This window comes from Misgurnus anguillicaudatus, chromosome 1, assembly GCF_027580225.2.
Source record: "Misgurnus anguillicaudatus chromosome 1, ASM2758022v2, whole genome shotgun sequence".
Lineage (NCBI taxonomy): Eukaryota > Metazoa > Chordata > Actinopteri > Cypriniformes > Cobitidae > Misgurnus > Misgurnus anguillicaudatus.
Window position 1 is genome coordinate 8830660 of NC_073337.2, and position 17516 is coordinate 8848175.

The following is a 17516-nucleotide window of genomic DNA, read 5'->3' on the forward strand; positions in this document are numbered from 1 at the left end:
TCAAACTTCCGCCCAAACGCTCGCGTGCCCACAAGCCCCGTTTCTATAGCATCAAATTACTAGCTAAAATGAAACTTATCACAAAAATTAACAATTGAACATAAATCAGTGTGATAACAACTACCTTTAAGGACCAAAAACCATCTTTCGTAAAATTTTATTGGAAGTTTAAACAATTTTTTTATTTCGAACAGAGTCCCATTTGTTTGCATTGAGAGGGCGGGGTTTATGACTTCTACTGCAGCCAGCCAACAGGGGGCGCTCAAAGAGCCAGAGGCTTCACTTTTTAAGACGTATGAGGCACACCCAGTCCGGATAAATTTAGTCTCATGAGCAAGATCGGGTATGAGCGCACGCTCAACTCTCTATGCTCTTGCAACTGCACAATACTCGCTCGATTGTCAAGTTAACTCAAGACTTTGGGGGTGGAACAATGACTGATGTCTTGTTTGATTTGATCAGTTACACGGATAATCTTTAGTTTCGCAATCCGTGTCCAGTTAAGGTTTTTATAGGCAGCAACGGCCCATTGTTAATACAATTAAGCGCAAGTCGTAAGTATTTCACTAGGCTATGTGCAGGTACATTTTAGTAATGCACAGGGTTCCCACAGATCCTTAAAATCCTTGAAAGTTTGTAAATCTGGGGGAAAAATTCAAGGCCATTTGAAGTTTTTGAAAATATACATACATAGATACAGATCATTGAAAGTGCTTGAATCTATGTTATGCAAGAAGTTTTCTGGAAAAAATCCATATTATTCGCTGTGTAGTGTAGGATAATATCAGAAAATCCTAGACTTTTTAAGCACACGTGCTAAACTGTTCGTTTTAAATGTTTATATCTTCTGTATGTGAATGTTGATTCATACCAAAATGCTTTTTTGCATAGTTGTGTTTGACACATGAAAACGTCTCGGGTTACGTATATAACTCTTGTTTCCTGAGAAGGGAACGAGACGCTGCGTCTCCCTTGCCATACTTCCTGCGTCCCTGTAACGCCGTCTTCGGCAATATTTCAGATAGCGATATACTTCCTGGCTCCCGCGTCACCCTGTCTTTGTTGTTAAGCCTCACCATTGGTTGAATTTGATATACACATTCAAACACACTTACCACATGGAGGCGTCCCCAAAGTGTCAACGCAGTGAGGCAGCGCGAGTTCCCTCAAAAGGAAACTGTGACGATTTATCTTAAAAGGTAACACAATCTAACCTTGCTCTCACTTGAAATGTGTCCACACATTTAGTCCTTGAATTTGAGGGTATTTGACCTGAAAAGTCTTTGAAAGGTCCTTGAAGTTAACTACGGTGTGGGAACCCTGATTGCATACTACAGTATTCTGTAGGATAAACTGTAGTACACTCACTGATAAACTATATTATGCAGTATACTTAAATATTTTCTATAGTAAGGGGTAAAAACACTAGACTGTCTAGGAATTTTACTAAAGATTACTGAAGTAAATACATACTGAAGTATAACATGAAGGAGACTGATATTGTTTTTAGTCCAGCGTTTAATGTCATAATCCAGTCACAGCGGGAAAAAAGAAAAGTAGGGCACATGCTAAATGGGTCTTTTTATCATTTGGGTCATTCAAATATTATAAAGCTAATATTGATCTGTTGACCATAAAGTTTTGCATTAGTGAAGCACAAGATGCACAATGCCTGATATGTAGTTTTGCTAACAGCATTTCTTACATTTCTATTTTTTTACTTTAGCTCTGTGCATGATGATAACTGTTCTCATAAACGTAGCAATCATTTATAAATGTCGTTAAATTAGGCTTCAACTATCTGAAATAGCATTCTGGCACCACTGATTTGAAAAAGAAAAAATAGTTGCCGGTTTGGGTCTGTTAATATGAATTTATCCGTTGCATTTTAGCACAGTTTGTGACTAGAGATTCTAACATTTCTAAATGTGTGTCTGTGTGATATTTTTATTGTGCTTTTTTGACCAGTTTGTGGACACATTATGAGACGAGAGGAAATGTGTAACTCGTTTCATCCTCCTGATGCCAACCCAGTTCATATTGTGTGTGTTTCTGAATGATCTGATCTGTCTAATATTGTGCTGGGAACAGCAGGAAGCTCTGTATTGTTATCTGGCAGATGGTTGTTGATCCTGTGAACATAGTGATCTATCAGCTCATGCGTGTCTATTAGTGTTGGTTTATATGACAGACTCGTGCTGATTCAGAGTTTAAGTTTAAATACCGTTTAGTCATTTTTCATTAATAACCATTATTGAAATGCTGTTTGAAGAAGTTTGTACGTGTATCTTATCATATTTAACAATTTAAGATTTTATTCTCCATGGTGCAAGAATTTGATATGAAGACGGGGGTGTCAGGTGTGCACATCTTAGTTTGCTTTTCTTGCTGTAAACAAGTGGATGAAGGGTACAGTAAACAGGTTTTTATTTGCTCTGAATGAAGATTTACAGTATTCGGGTTTATACGGAAAGTATTGGTACAGCTGATCTGTCTTTTATAAATCTAATAAAACTAAAGACTCTTCAGAGATATGAAGAATGTAACAGTACTCTGTAGGTAGTCAAGATTAACAGGAGATATGCAGAAACAGTGTGTGTTATGGGAGCTTTAAAATTAATGTTTTTTGCCGAACATACCCAAAAAAGACCCGAACTATTTCGCGTCGAGTCCTTTTCCAACCCCTCCTCTGTTTGCCAAGAGCACTTGCGACATCGTGTGGCTGGAGGAAAGTAAATTTTCAATGAGCCAGACCTGTCAATCAATTTTGAATGCACATTTTTGCAGTTACCTTGGTGTCATCGTCAGACAACAAATTAAAATAAATTTTTCTTTCTGAAGGGCTGCAGACTGCACACACGCCGGTGCCGTTTACAGACGGGGTAAAAAATTGCCATTGAGGCGGGTCGGACACTGGTCTAATTTTCTCTGGTTGGTTCTTTAAAAAAATAGTATGCACCTTAGGTTTGGGAAAAAAGTGATATATGCCGCCTTTCCACTGCACACAACATAACGACACGATTGTCAGACTTCTCCCCCTAGTGGCAGTCGTAATGAAGTTTCAGTTAAATTGTAACTAGGGGTGACCCCGAATAGTCGAAGATTCGATGCATCGATAGGAGAAGCCTGATTCAACTACCAATCTCATAGTCGAATCGTCGCAGATGTGTTATGAAATTAGGATCCTTCAATTTTGGCCATATATGGGTGCACGCATTATCTGATTTCGCATATAACAGCTTTCTCCCAATATATTAATATACAGCATATTATTATAATTCTGCAAATAATATGTGAAGTAGCGGCTTTCAATAAATATTTGTAAAATGCGTTAATAAATCCAACAACCCCTGTGACCGGGCTACACGTCCATAAGAGGTTTCTATGTTAATAAACCATTGCCTCTTTGTTTCTACATTTAAAAGACAAAGCTGGCAATTCTGGCAATACTTTCATTCTTTTAATAATTATTTTATTTTATTTTATTTATAAATCACTCTGGGTTATCTGATTTATCTATTTGGCTTGTGTTTTGTTTTCGTGCACTTGAGGCATATTGCACATATTTGTTCTGCCCCTTATTACTTCTGACCTTATTTTATTTAAAAAAAATATTTATTATAAACGTAAATTCTGATCTAATTTAAGTCTGTACATTTTGGATTGCTTTTCATTGTATCGATGTTGCGTTATTGCGTACTGGCCATGTTTGCGCATGCAATTTAGCCAAACGTGCTAGGTGCACGGCGTCTCATATTTAGGAATTCATCAAACTAAACATTCAAAAACTTATGTTTTTCGACGGGTGTAAGTTTTTAAAATGTATTTAAAACAGAGTGGTTTTCTTGTCAAAAGATAAACTAAAAAACATGTAAGCCTTTCTTTAAATTTCATTGATGAAACGGAAAATATCTGCACCGAACCTATATTTATACCTGACACGACTGTCTTTCTGGTGATTTAATATTATGATCGATGTTCACTTTCAAATGATAGAAAAAAGATTCCTGAAATAAATAATCATCAGGTGTTTCTGTATCTAAAAAAGAATATAGAGATTATCAAAGTCAAAGCAAGCAAGCATGTATTTCTGAGCTAAATAATAACGCGTAGTGTCTATAAAATCATTAATTTCAGTGTTTTTCTTGTTATAAATGAACGTTTAATGAATTATATATAAAGTTTTTATCATTTACAGTAACAATCACAAATTATTTGTCATTTTTCGGTCATGACTGCTTTGAAGCGCTAAATCTCCAAATTAAATAAAACACTGAATTGTAGCCGGGGTTTCCAAGGCAGGATCACCTTTGTTAATTTTTTAAGGTTTTGTTATCAAAATGTTTTTTTTTGTGTGATGTTCTGTAGATCATGGCTTTAAAATGTTATAATTAAACAAATGTTGCCTTACATTTTACCTTAAAAAAAAAAATATATATATATATATATATATATATATATATATATATATATATATATATATATATATATATATATATATATATATATATATATATATATATATATATATATATATATATATAAATGCATCGTCAGTTTTCATTGTCTTCATTCATCACTTGAAAGACAGTTTTGGTTACTTTATGTGCTGCTTGTGAAAGAAAATAAAGTTACCAATTTGTACCTGGTCTGACCCCCTCCCAACCCATGCAAACACACATAGATGATTCGACTATCGGTCGACTATGGAAAGATTCAACAATTCTGATTCGAATATGTAAATCCTTAGTCGAGGACACCCCTAATCGTAACATGGGAGAGAAGCGCAAGAGGCTTCATTCCAATATTTACCATAGTAGAATAAATAAATGAACGCAAATGAATGAAACAATAAACAGCTATGCATATATAAACAAAGACAGACAATATGTTTTTGGAGAGAACATATGGAGAAAAGATTAAAATAAAGTATACATATTAAATTAATAATATATTACTTATCAGTAATCAATAGTTTTGATCAAAACTGATCCCAAAATGACGCATCTGCAGATGGTCGGCACTTCACGCAGCCCCATTGTGACCTCCATAGAAAATAATTGACTTCAGATTTATTGGGCGTCATGTGCAGTGGAAAGGCGGCTTAACTCTTACCACCATGCCTATCATATTGCTTGTGCCGCTCAGCTGTTTACATAACCGTGCTGCGCACATTAAGAATGACTGTTGCACAACTTTCATCTCACAGAAAACTGTAGTATACATTAACAAATTGTAGTAATTAATACAATATGCTACTATATTACAATATTCTAAACACTAAAGTATATACTACAGAATTATCAACAGTTATCAGTGCACTACAGTTAATAGTATAATACTGTAGTATGCATTAAGAAAATTTGATTTGCGCTCACACTTTCTGTTTCACGCCTGAGTTCAAGTGAACCAAGCCCACCTCTGCAACCGCGCCAGGGTGCCATTAACCAAACAGCGTCAAGGCACGGTATGGAGTGATCACACTAGTCAAACAAACCAGGTTTTGGTTGTCAAACGTGCTCGGGCGCAGTTTGATTTGTAAAGTTTGTGAGTGCCCCCTTATTTATATTTGAGATGAACATTTTATTTACAGAATGACGCAGTACACCGACTGAACCGACTGTCAAGCGTAATGTGTTTTTAAATACTATATCAGTGCTGTTGCATTGTAACTGTGTTAGTCTCTCCTGTGTACTGATTAACACTCTCGTACATCGACTCTCACCCTGTACTCATCAGTGACACGTTACTCTCAAGCACCTATGTGACAAATTACTGTTACCATGGAGACCATATGCTTATAACATCCCTGCTCAATGATGGCAAGTCTATAGAAGTCAAGTAGAGGTGAAAAGCACAATGTTACAGCTGTAAAAACGTGCTCTGTCTGTAGTACCATACTGTTGTTCCAGTAGTCATTCAGATGGTAATATGTAACCAATTTTATTACAGCAATATTGTTATACAATGTTACTTTAACCATACCAACCATCGCATGTTGTGCGACAGAACCGCTCTTTTTCTTTCTCTCTCTCGATTTAAAATCGATCAGCAATGGAGGTTTTATGATTTGTTTCTTACTCTAGCATTATAGGATGATCACATGATTAAAGAAGCATGTGACCTCAAGTCTTGAATAAATCGATTTCTGTTATTTCCATTTAAATGCAAGTGCAAATCAAAATGTCTCGACTGGAGAGCTTCTCTCATTAGATATGCCGAGCACAGCTCACCTCTCACCTTTCTCCTCTCCATCCTCATCACTTTTCCCCCAAATTGAGTTCATCTTTGTCTGTCATTACGTTGACATTTACCGAGCGTTTCTTAAAAGACTTTTAATCGGCCTTTCTCGTGTTTGTTTTTGAGTTGCTGTGGAAACACGACACACAAATGAAGGTCTAAGTGATCCATCATCTTTTCACTCCTTCCTCACACTCACAGTCTCACTTTAGTCTCACTTTCACCCTCTCGGTTTTTCAGCAATACACTCGCATTTTTAGCAAGACACTTCACTGTTTAATATGTATGAGCAAACTGACTCTCCATGTTCTCACTGTTGAGTACAGGACTTGTTTGCTGTTGTGTTTGTCATGGCACCATAACTCCACCAAAAAAAATATCTTCTTGCTGTACATCAATAAAAAGCTTTGTATACTATGTATATGCATCATTCCTGTTGTGCGCTACCTTTTTGATGCCGTCATATGATTTTTTAAAAGTATTTGGTGTCATACAAAGTGTTAATGTAGTTTAAGTTTCAAAAACATATTAAAGAGCAACTCTGGTCCGATTATTCACGATTTTACATTTCTTTTGGTGTGTAAGTGTTTATTAGTATGTGTTTACAATATGCAAAAGGTTCAAACCCTAAAGTAAACTATAACGCGAGTTATCGTTTCCAACGTAAATCTCTTTTCTTGGACTACAACAAACACACAGATTGTAGGCAACAGTTTACTACCTAGGATTGGTGATGTAGAAAAGAGCGACATTATCATAATTCCTCCCGCTTCAGACTCACAGCCTGCATTGCATTGCGACCGAATCTTTCAAACATGGTAAGGAGCGTCACATTTCCTGCTGACGTCAGAAATATCCATGCCAATCACAATGTACAGATTAGCTGGCCAATCAGGGACACAGAGCTTTTCAGATCAGTAGGTACGTTTACATCCAACCAAATAATCCGTTTGTAATTGTATTGATGGCTTAATTGTATTGAAAAGCCTTCATGTAAACAACTTAATCAATACGATTTGGATCGTATTGAAGGGGGTGGTGTACTCCGATCTGTGATCTGATCAGCAGGAGAAAAGTGTGCATGTAAACACGTGAATAGTAGTATTTTCTCAATCAGATGCAAAAATAAATTGTGCACATGCGCATAACATTTGTGCTCAAGTTCACGTCTTATATTTACCTCATATTTACGTATCACGTGATTATCGTTACAGAAACACGCAATAGCAAGGCAATGGCACCACACATTATTAAGGGAACTGTAATGGGGTCATGCGATGTACATTTTGCAGCGTTTATGTGTACTTTTAAAACATTAGGCTACTTAAAGTAATAAAATAATGTTGTGCTTTTTGAAGTGTGTTTTCATTACCTATAACTGAAAACGTCTTAACTCTTTCCCCGCCAGCGTTTTTAAAAAAAAGTTGCCAGCCAGCACCAGCATTTTTCATGATTTTCACAAAAGTTTAATGCCTTCCAGAATATTTTCTTTTTTAAATATATAAACAAACATTATATCAAATGAAAGAACAGACCCTCTGCTTTACCCAGTTTCATCCTACTTTCAGTAGTTCTTTTTTATCACCTCTCAGAGGACTTTTGATAGAGATCAGATGCAGAGCGATCTTTAAAACATACACAGAGTTCTTTCTCTTTCACGTGAGGCGCTTCTTCCGGGTTGTATAAGTTGCGGAAGTGCACCACCTGGTGGAAAATATATTCCACGGTATTGCGGAAAGCCGGAAATTCTCGTCATTCGCAGGGAAGCGTTTTCTCTTAATTGACGAGTTATCTCGTCAATTGCGGGGAAAGAGTTAAGAACATTTTTCTCCAACTCAGTTTTGACTTTTATCCAAAGATAAAGGGTGAACTCGACGAGAGATGCTGTTCGCAGCGTAGCATTGCCAAGTCCTCTACTTTTGTTTTGAGTTTAGATTTGAGCTACTGTTTAAACTGTTTCCACCAGTTGTTGTTTTCCACGGGTTAAAGATGAAATGATTTCGTTAATTATTTATTGATATTTGGGCTGTGGACACAGTCATTGTGATACTTTTGGGCTAGTTGGGCCTGTCCATTCGGATGGCTTTGATACGCAAATCTGGCAACCCTGGCTGTGCGCTTGCGCAGACTTTCGGTTCGGATTCAATAGAATTTACATGTAAACAAACATTTAAATCAGATTACATGTAAACTGTATTCTCGCAACCTTCAATAGTATTAAAGGAACAGTATGTAATAAATTTATATCAATTAATCATAAAATGGCCCTGATATGTCACTAGACATTAAGAAATCATTTTCATTTCAAATACTTGTATCACTGACAACAGTGGTCTGGTCAGGATATTGTCATTTATAAAGTGGAGTTGCAGCCCTCAACTGATGTTTATGTTGTCATGTTGTGTATTGGCCACCAGTTGTGTGATTGCAGTACCAGTTTTAGCCACAAGTTTTGTGGTTGCAGTACCAGTTTTGGCCACAATCCTACGTACTGTTCCTTTAAATTCAGTCAGATTAACGAAATTTTGTGCATGTAAACACAGCCAATGAGTTTTTTACAAAACAATGCGTTTGAGGAAAGAAGTATATCGGTAGCTACAAAAATGTACGGTATGTGAAATTTTTTTTTACCATAAACCACGCAAACACATTGTATTATACCATATGCACAAAATAACGTTGTTTTTAGCAATGAAATAGACATTTTGGGCAGCATTATGCAAATATTCCTACATCATGACGTGGACATTTAAAAACGTGTCTATTCAGGCAGGTCTGGATTAGCGTTGTTTTTTTAGATTAAATAAATTTTTTGGTTTGAGACTTTCAGCTTTGTAACTTTGCAAATCTTATACATGCACATAAAACACTAAAGAATAAGGGGATCATGAAATCGCATCATATGCCCCCTTTAAATGAATAGGACAAATTGGTAACATTTTTTAGTGGTTAAAAACAACATTTCCAAAACACAATGATTATACATTTTTAAAGGTGCAGTGTGTAAATTTTAGCGACATCTAGTGGTGATGTTTCAAATGACAACCAATGGCTCAGTTCACTGCTCACCCCTCGCTTTTGAAACTCTTAGAGAAGCTACTGTAGAAGCAACCAGACAAACATGTCATTGTCGGAGATTAACTCATTCACCGCCATTGACGAGTTATCTCGTCAATTATGAGTTAATATTTAACTAATAAACATGCCTTTCTGGACGAATTTCAAAGTGAACGTGTAATACCGCTTTTATCCACTAGATGGCCAATTTATCAAAAACGGAAGTTAAAAAGATTTAAATCATTTTGAACTGCCTTTATGTTTGATAGTCATTCTGAGTCTGATCTCTAACATAAATTCCTTTACAAAAACGCATTTTTTTAAGCTTTTTGCTCAAAATGTTGTATTTTTAAAGAGAAATATCCATATTTCAGTGGTCAAATTAAGTGGAAAAAGTAAATATATAATGAAACGTTTTTTCCCCATTTTGTTTGTTTGTTTGTTTGTTTGTTGTTTGTTTGAAAGCAGAGGGTGTGTTCTTTAATTTGATATAATTTGTATGTTTATATATTTATAGAAGATAATTTTTCCTGCAAGGAATTTTGTGAAACTTTTGTTAAAATCACAAAAATGCAGGTGGGCAACTTCTCTCAAAAAGGCTGGCGGTGAATGAGTTAAGGGCTTCTGTAGAAACATGGCGGCACAAAATTGCGACTTCCGTGTAAGGGGACCCTCGGTGTATGTAGATAAAAACGTATCATTCTAAAGTAATAAAAACATAACGGTTCATTATGAAAGGTCTTTATACACCACTAAGAATATAGTTTTGTATATTATTTTGCGTTACTGTTACGGGATTCTTATAAAAATTACACACTGCACCTTTAAGTTGGCTCGAAAACATAACAAGAAACACATCTAGGGACATGTCTGCATATATACAGTGACATAAAATCACCTGTTAAATGCTGTGATACTAATCGTGTGTTGTCAATCTTTAAAATGTAGATAAAATATAGCAGGAATGATCTAAGTATAGTATGTGGGCAGCGACCTCTGGTATTATGTATTGGTTGGTTTGGCAGATATCCGAGTCTCCCATATGGTGACAAGCACACGGGCAGAAGTTAATGTTACAGGCGTGGTGACCAGGTGGTTTTATGAGAGGAAGCAATTGGCTGGAAATGACGGTGGTGTTATTCTCCGAGTCCCTGTATGATGGGCAAACTAAATGGGTTACACACAAGGGTTACACGACTGAGACGGCCAGGGGTGCGTTAGCAACTTTGTTGTTTGCAATGCAATTTCCCATTGCCAATCAACTAAGTTGCTAACAGGTTAGCAACAATGCTTTTGGGAAACGCACCCCAGAACTGTTATAGTTACCAAGTGTTGGTTGTCAACTATTTTTGCTTCATCACCTAGATTTGTTCAAATGATAACATAAGCTTAAAAAAGTCTGCTTTTGTGATGAGGGATGTGAATGTTATCACTGCCATCATGGAGCAAAATGCAGACAGGATTAAGATGCATGCTTTTGTCTCCTACGTTCCCCTCGAGAAACACGCCTAACTCTTTAGATGACAAAAATAGCATTGGCTCGTCTCAAACCGTATACATATGATCTATAGGATTTGCCTTAAGTATTCCCCAGGCGTGCCTTTAGCAGTTATTTAAGGATATTTTGGGTTACAGTGAAGCGTGTTCCTTGCTCAACTTGGCTGTTTTAGACTTGAGGGGTTATCTGATATAAACAAATTCATTCCTTTGTGAAAGACAGTTTTCCCAAGAAATACAGAAAATGACTTTCCACAAGTTCACTTGATCTATTGAACAGAATACATTTTACATCTCACAGGCAGAATTCACAAAGACAGGCTCGCAGACACTGTATAATATTTCCTTCACTTTGCAACAATAGCCTGCAACTCGCAAGTCGATCTAATCAACATGTAGTCAGGCTTTTTTTAGATGCATTCACCTTGCACCTCTCTTTTCCCTTTTTAAGCCTAAAAGCATTAGTCCAAATATGTTTCTTCCCCCCTTTGCCAGGAAGGAAAGCGATCGTTGACCACCTGTTCTAGCTAAGTGCTAATTCTGGGAACAAAAGAGTATTGCTTGCCTGGATGAGAGTACAATGAAAACACCTCATTCTCAAGGGTTGGCGGCTCGCCATCTTGGGTCAGCGGCTTGCACTGAGCAGATCAAATCCATCTCCACGGTGACTGTTAGCATCTCCCTGCTAAACCATTATCCCTCCCCACCTCAGGGTAAATAAGGGCTCGCGCGAGCAAGCCGCAAGCAATTAACTCTGTCTTAGCTCTTTGTTTTTCTGTGCCAGTGATTCACATCTGTTCTTTGACAGCTATGCTCAACTGTTGCATAAGAGACAACCCAACACTTCCGATGCTGGGTCACGTATACAATCATTGTGAAAAAGCTTAGTGTGTGAATGCTTTACTGAAATAGGACTGGCCCATACTGCATTGTAAAAAAAGAAAAAGATAAGTAAACTTATAAAAATAAAGCAACTTTTTTATGCTTCAAGTTAACCTTTTGCTTTAAGTTAAACCAACTCTCCAAGAACAAGAGGTTGGTTCACATAGTGCTTATGTTGACTGAACTTAAAGGCGCTCTAAGCGAATCTGTGTAACGTTACTTTTTGTTGATGTTTGAACTGTTTTCAAACAAACAGAGCTTAGCTTACTCCTCCCCCTCCCTTCCGTCCTTTCATGAACACGCTCAGCCCCCACCCTCAAATCCTTCTTGTCGTTTATTGGCTGGAACACTTTGTTATTGTTTCTGGTGGTAGGTTTGACCACTTTGTTGTTATTGCCGTTTGTGAAGCCTGGGGTGTCTACAGAGATCACATTTTTTACAGTTTGATTAGCGGACAGGCAGCAAGCAGATAGTGAGGAGATGTTTGATGTATGTAACAAAAAATGTTTTATGATCTAAAATGCGTGAATTCGCTTAGAGCACCTTTAAATTTACTTTGGTGTTCATATAGCGAATTAAAGGGGACATATCATGACAATCTATAGGACTATTTCCATGTTTAAGTGTTATAATTGGGTTCCCAGTGCTTATATCAACCTAGATCTATCAATCTAGAAAATGTGATAAAGAACAACCATGTAACTTAGTTTTGGTAAACCATTCTCTGCAAGCATGTGAAAAAAATAGGTCATTGAAATTTGGCTCCCCTTATAATGTCAGAAGGGGATAATACCGCCCCTTAATCTGCACTATCCAACCACAGCACTGCCATTTGGTGCAGAGATCAACTCATTTGCATTTAAAAGGACACACCAAAAAATGGCACATTTTTGCTCACACCTACAAAGTGGCAATTTTAACGTGTTATAATAAATTATCTATATGGTATTTTGAGCTAAAACTTCATGTATGTATTCTGGTATAAACTAAAATGTAAACTAAAATATAAACAGGACTTCTTACCGTTTGTGTTGATATAACGATCGCGAGTCAAATGCAGTCTGTTTTAAATGTGTGAATAACATATGAAAACCGTCTAATAGAATACATCCAATGACCATTTTTGTCCATAAATTTGTATAATCCATGAAATATAGATATATATATAGTCTGTTGTTTACATCAGATTTTGCATGAACATCTTGTAATAGAATATAATATACAATCTGAGGACTATTTACGTCGTAACACTGTATATTAGTTTACACTTTAGGTTCTAGTAAACACGTAAACCCGCATTCAAACTTTGTTTTTAAAAGTAGGCGGGAGTATAATACATAATATCCAAACAGCGCTGTCAAAAATCGTGACATAATTTGACTCGCTTGTTCCTCCAATGACTTCATGGAAAATATTGATAAACAGAACGTGTAGCCAATTACATAACGAATCCAATGATCTTTGTGTGAAGTTTTATTTCCTGGTGTGGAAACGGCATTTTATATGCTAACATAAGGATAAATAATAATAAGAACGAATGTGTATGCATGTAAAGGCCGGGGTATACCTTTTTTTCCGCGTCCGTGCAGTTTTCCAAGTATACTCCCCGCGGCTACACGCGGATGGCCGCGTTCGACACTATACACAATTACAAATGATTTCTTATTCAAATTATTAGTCTAACAGGCCGTCAGCGCAATGTCTAAATGGGCGTGTTCAAATTCCCTTTTGCTAATTTAACGACTGGAAAAATGGTTTGTGCACCGAGCGCATGGTCGAAAAGGGTTGGTCCTATTTTTTTAATGATTAATGGGAGTATTTTGGGCGTAACATGCAATAAACCAATGAGAGTCTCACCTCTCATCCCCTTTAAAAGCCTGTTGCGCTGGTGCTATGTCTAATCCCTATTTAGATGACGGACTTTGTAAACTGAAAAACTAAGCGGAGGAAGAAGATCCCCAGTTTAAGATTAATGTTAAATAATTGTGTTGTTTTTACTTGTATTGAAATTGTTATTTTTTGGATTAAAACCTTTAAAACCCGTTTTCTTTTAGTCATGGAAGTAAAAAAGCAGGCTTTTAATTGCTTTAAATATATGGCTATCCAATATCATAAAAAATTTATTTACAAGTATGTAAGAAAAGGTTTGTACTCTAAAAATACTTTATTTGTAACAAACAGGAGATAAAGAATTTACAAACGGCTCTCCTTTCAGCACTTGGACAGCGTCGCAAGTTTTTTTTAAGCATTACTTAAAAATGTTTCTCATCTCACCATATCCACAGGTACAGAGTCATCATATACAATAAATCCGTGAGGTAGCATTTAAAAAAACATTTAAAAACAGATGCATTTGTTTAAAGCAAAGCATTTATTTACTTGCCAGGCTACAGGTGAAGCAGCTCTTTGCGCCTTAACGTGACGTCTCATAATTAGTCCTCATTTATGTCCAAGAGACTCAATAATAATCTTTTACATTCAGTTCTTTAATCTTTCATATTTAAAATCGTTTTTGTGCTGCTGCGCAATCATGTATGTGTTAAGCAAACCCACGTTGTCGTCCCATTTAGGCGCATATTTCTAATGCGCTCTTTAAATAACAAAAAAACACATTGCGCCATTGACTTTAGACTTTAGAGCAGGTTTTTGTTGGTCAATGGCGTAGTCTATTTTAGTTGCCTCAAAATAGCAACGAGCCAACAATGCGCCTGAACACACCTTGTTTTCAGACCAGAACGCCCATGGGCGCAAAAGGGGGCGCAAATGCATTTGCTATTTAAACAACGTGGCGCTAAACGTGAAAATTATAATTGCGCAGGGTGGAAACTAGCAAAAGACACTTGCGTCGCGCATTGCGCTGCATTGCGCCGGGTGTAAGATAGAGCCCTATGTGTATGGATTTTTATGTCAAAAGTTACATAATCTAAGACTTGATATATGGGTCACAAAAACTAAAATGTGATCCTGTTTGTATTCCACTCAGTCTCAGATGAAAAAATCAGACTCCCAAGGGTTTTTTTATGTCACAGTGGCTCGGAGGTGTTACCATGCAGGACTCTAAAAAGTGACATTTCTCTACCATACTACACACACTACCCATTTAATTGCACATTTCCATTCTGTACATATCTTTTGTGAGCCGTTTAGTTTTTAAAACAAGAGGAAACTGGAAGACAGTGCCGAGTAGAGTAGGTCACCACCCTCAGTTTTGGCCTTTAACTTCAAGTGTTTTTGAAGAGAGAGAGAGAGAGAGAGAGAGAGAGAGAGAGAGAGAGAGGGAGAGAGGGAGAGAGTGAATGAAGTGTCCTTCCATCATTAATGTGATTAGAGCTGGAAATCTCTGATTGCCAGCAAGTACTTATCCACAACCAATGGCTTTTAAACTACGACTACTTTCTATTAGAGTCAATCTGTGTACCATTATTCAAGCACACAGAGAGAAAAGGGTGGATTATCACTTTCTGACATCTGCCTTTTTGGTGTCGATTTCGTTTCGCGTAACCTTTAAACGCACATCCATTCACCTTCAGTTTTACACTGCGGCAAGGCCTGATCTTCTTTGATCCAGTGAGATTAGATTGAAGTTGAAGCGAGTCTTGAAGCGGTTGTAACGCTTGCCGCTTTCATCCCGGTAGAGATTAAATTAAAGGCAGGGCTGTCTGGTAGAAGCCGCTTTGCATGCGGCACTGGATAGCTTTGGTTTTTTCTTAAACGCTGATGTCCCATAGTCATAGCTAAGCTCAGACAGTTGAATTTGAAGAATCTGAATTTGACCTACTTCTGTAACATGCGCTGTGCCATTGACGTCAATGGGCTGCTTTTGCTGTAAGCGTTGTGTTCTCCTCCATATCGGTCTCAGGTGTAAATGTGATGGAACCAAAGACCCAGTTGTGATGAGTTTAATAGGTCAGACATCATTCAAGTATTTATATGTGGCCTTATCCAAAGAAGTTATTGCGAACAGTCTGCTTAAGTGGGAAATGGGAAATGGCAAAATATTGACAACTGACAGATTTTGATGTTATTTTTTTAATTTGTTTATCCACCAGAATCCATCTCAGGTGGGAACGGCCCTACAGGTTTTCTACAACCTCGGCAGTCTGAGAGAGACCATCAGAAATGTGGTGGATGGATACAGGGCGTCTGTGCAGGAGAATGTTATTAATGCCCTGGATATTAAAGTCCTCACTCAACCAGCCAACACCAGAGGTTTGTGCTTTAGTGTCAGTGTGAGCGTGCTTTAGAATGAATCAATGAATCTGGTCTATATGTTTAGCATGCATGTTTGTGTTAACTGCATTTAGGTGCTCCCGGCAGAGCCGTCATGCCCACACCCGGAAACACGGCCGCGTTTCGTGCTGCTCTCTGGACAAATTTAGAGAAGCTTATGGACCAGATATGTGCCGCCTGTGGTCAGGTAAGCAAAAAATGAGGAAACTGAGATCATGCATTGAATAAAACCCTTAAAGGAACATGCCCAGATTTTGGAAATTTAGCTTATTCACCGTATTCCCCAGAGTTAGATAAGTCCATACATACCTTCATCATCTCCGTGCGTGCTGTAACTCGTTCTGACGCAGCCCCCTCTAGCTTAGCTTAGCACAAAGACTGGAAGTGAATGGCTCAAGCAAAATAACGCGAACATTTTCCTATTTATGTGTTGTGGTTTGTATAGTCACAACGTGTACAAATAACAAAGTCATATGAGACACAGTCATCTTTTAACAGTATACATACTGGGAACTATATTCTCAGAAGGCGAAGCACTGCTACTGGGCGAGTAATTTGCTCGCAGCACCCGTGAAGCCCCCTTGTGAGGAGCAGAGAGTTCAGTCAGAGTTGTGCAAATCACTCCGCACATGTAGCAGTGCTTCGTCTTCAGAGAATATAGTTCCCAGTATGTATACTGTTAAAAGATGTCTGTGTCTCATATGACTTTGTTATTTGTACACGGTGTGACTATACAAACCACAACACATAAATAGTAAAATGTTCGCGTTATTTTGTCAATTATTGGGAGCAGTATGCTAGCTGGAGTCATTCACTTTCAGTCTTTGTGCTAAGCTAAGCTAGCGGGGGCTGCGTCAGACAGAGTTACAGCACGCACGGCGATGAGAAAGGTATGTATGGGCTTATCTAACTCTGGGGGATACGGTGAATAAGCTAAATTCCCAAAAATGTGGGCGTGTTCCTTTAATGTCATTGGAGCAGAGCATCTACTGTTCACAGATGGTGTTGTGAAGTCCTTACACATTCTGTCTGGAGTCTTATAAGAAAAATCACAGATGAAATCTTATTATAGTCTCATTTATTTCTCCTTGACATCAGTGATACTAAATAGGGAAAAAGAGTGAAAACTTTTGCTTAAAGGGACACTCCACTTTTTTGAAAATGGACACATTTTCCAGCCCCCCTACAGTTAAATATTAGATTTTTACTGAAAATAGTCCCCTTAGTAACTTTCAATAGCAGGGGACTATTTTCGGGCACTGCGTAATATCATTGCACAGCATTGCAGAATGAGAGTATAGTTCCTAGCCATATCGCCTAGAAAATCACAACTTTTAATCTTCTGTCGGTCTTAGTACATGATGTAATTACAGAACAGTCAAGTTTTAAATAAGAAAAATATCAAAACTCTTTGGTTATTTTTTTAGCGTGATGCTAATGGTCTAATCAGATTCAATGGATTGTGCTAAGCTATGCTAAAAGTGGTACCGCCAGACCCGGAGATCAGCTGAATAGATTCCAAAACGGTAAAAATTAAATATTTAACTCTAGGGGAACTGGAAAATGAGCATATTTTCAGAAAAAGTGGAGTGTCCCTTTGTCTTATGTGA

At 37.4% G+C, this 17516-nt stretch overlaps 1 protein-coding gene across 1 annotated transcript in view; it reads left to right on the plus strand.

Moving 5' to 3' along the window:
* Nucleotides 1-17516, plus strand: part of cog5 (component of oligomeric golgi complex 5) — a 91973-nt gene that overhangs the window by 37536 nt on the left and 36921 nt on the right. Inside the window, exons 8-9 of the mRNA XM_055190625.2 lie at nt 15726-15885; nt 15981-16093. Of these exons, the coding sequence (XP_055046600.2) occupies nt 15726-15885; nt 15981-16093 (273 nt within the window). The remainder of the gene's footprint in view (nt 1-15725; nt 15886-15980; nt 16094-17516) is intronic.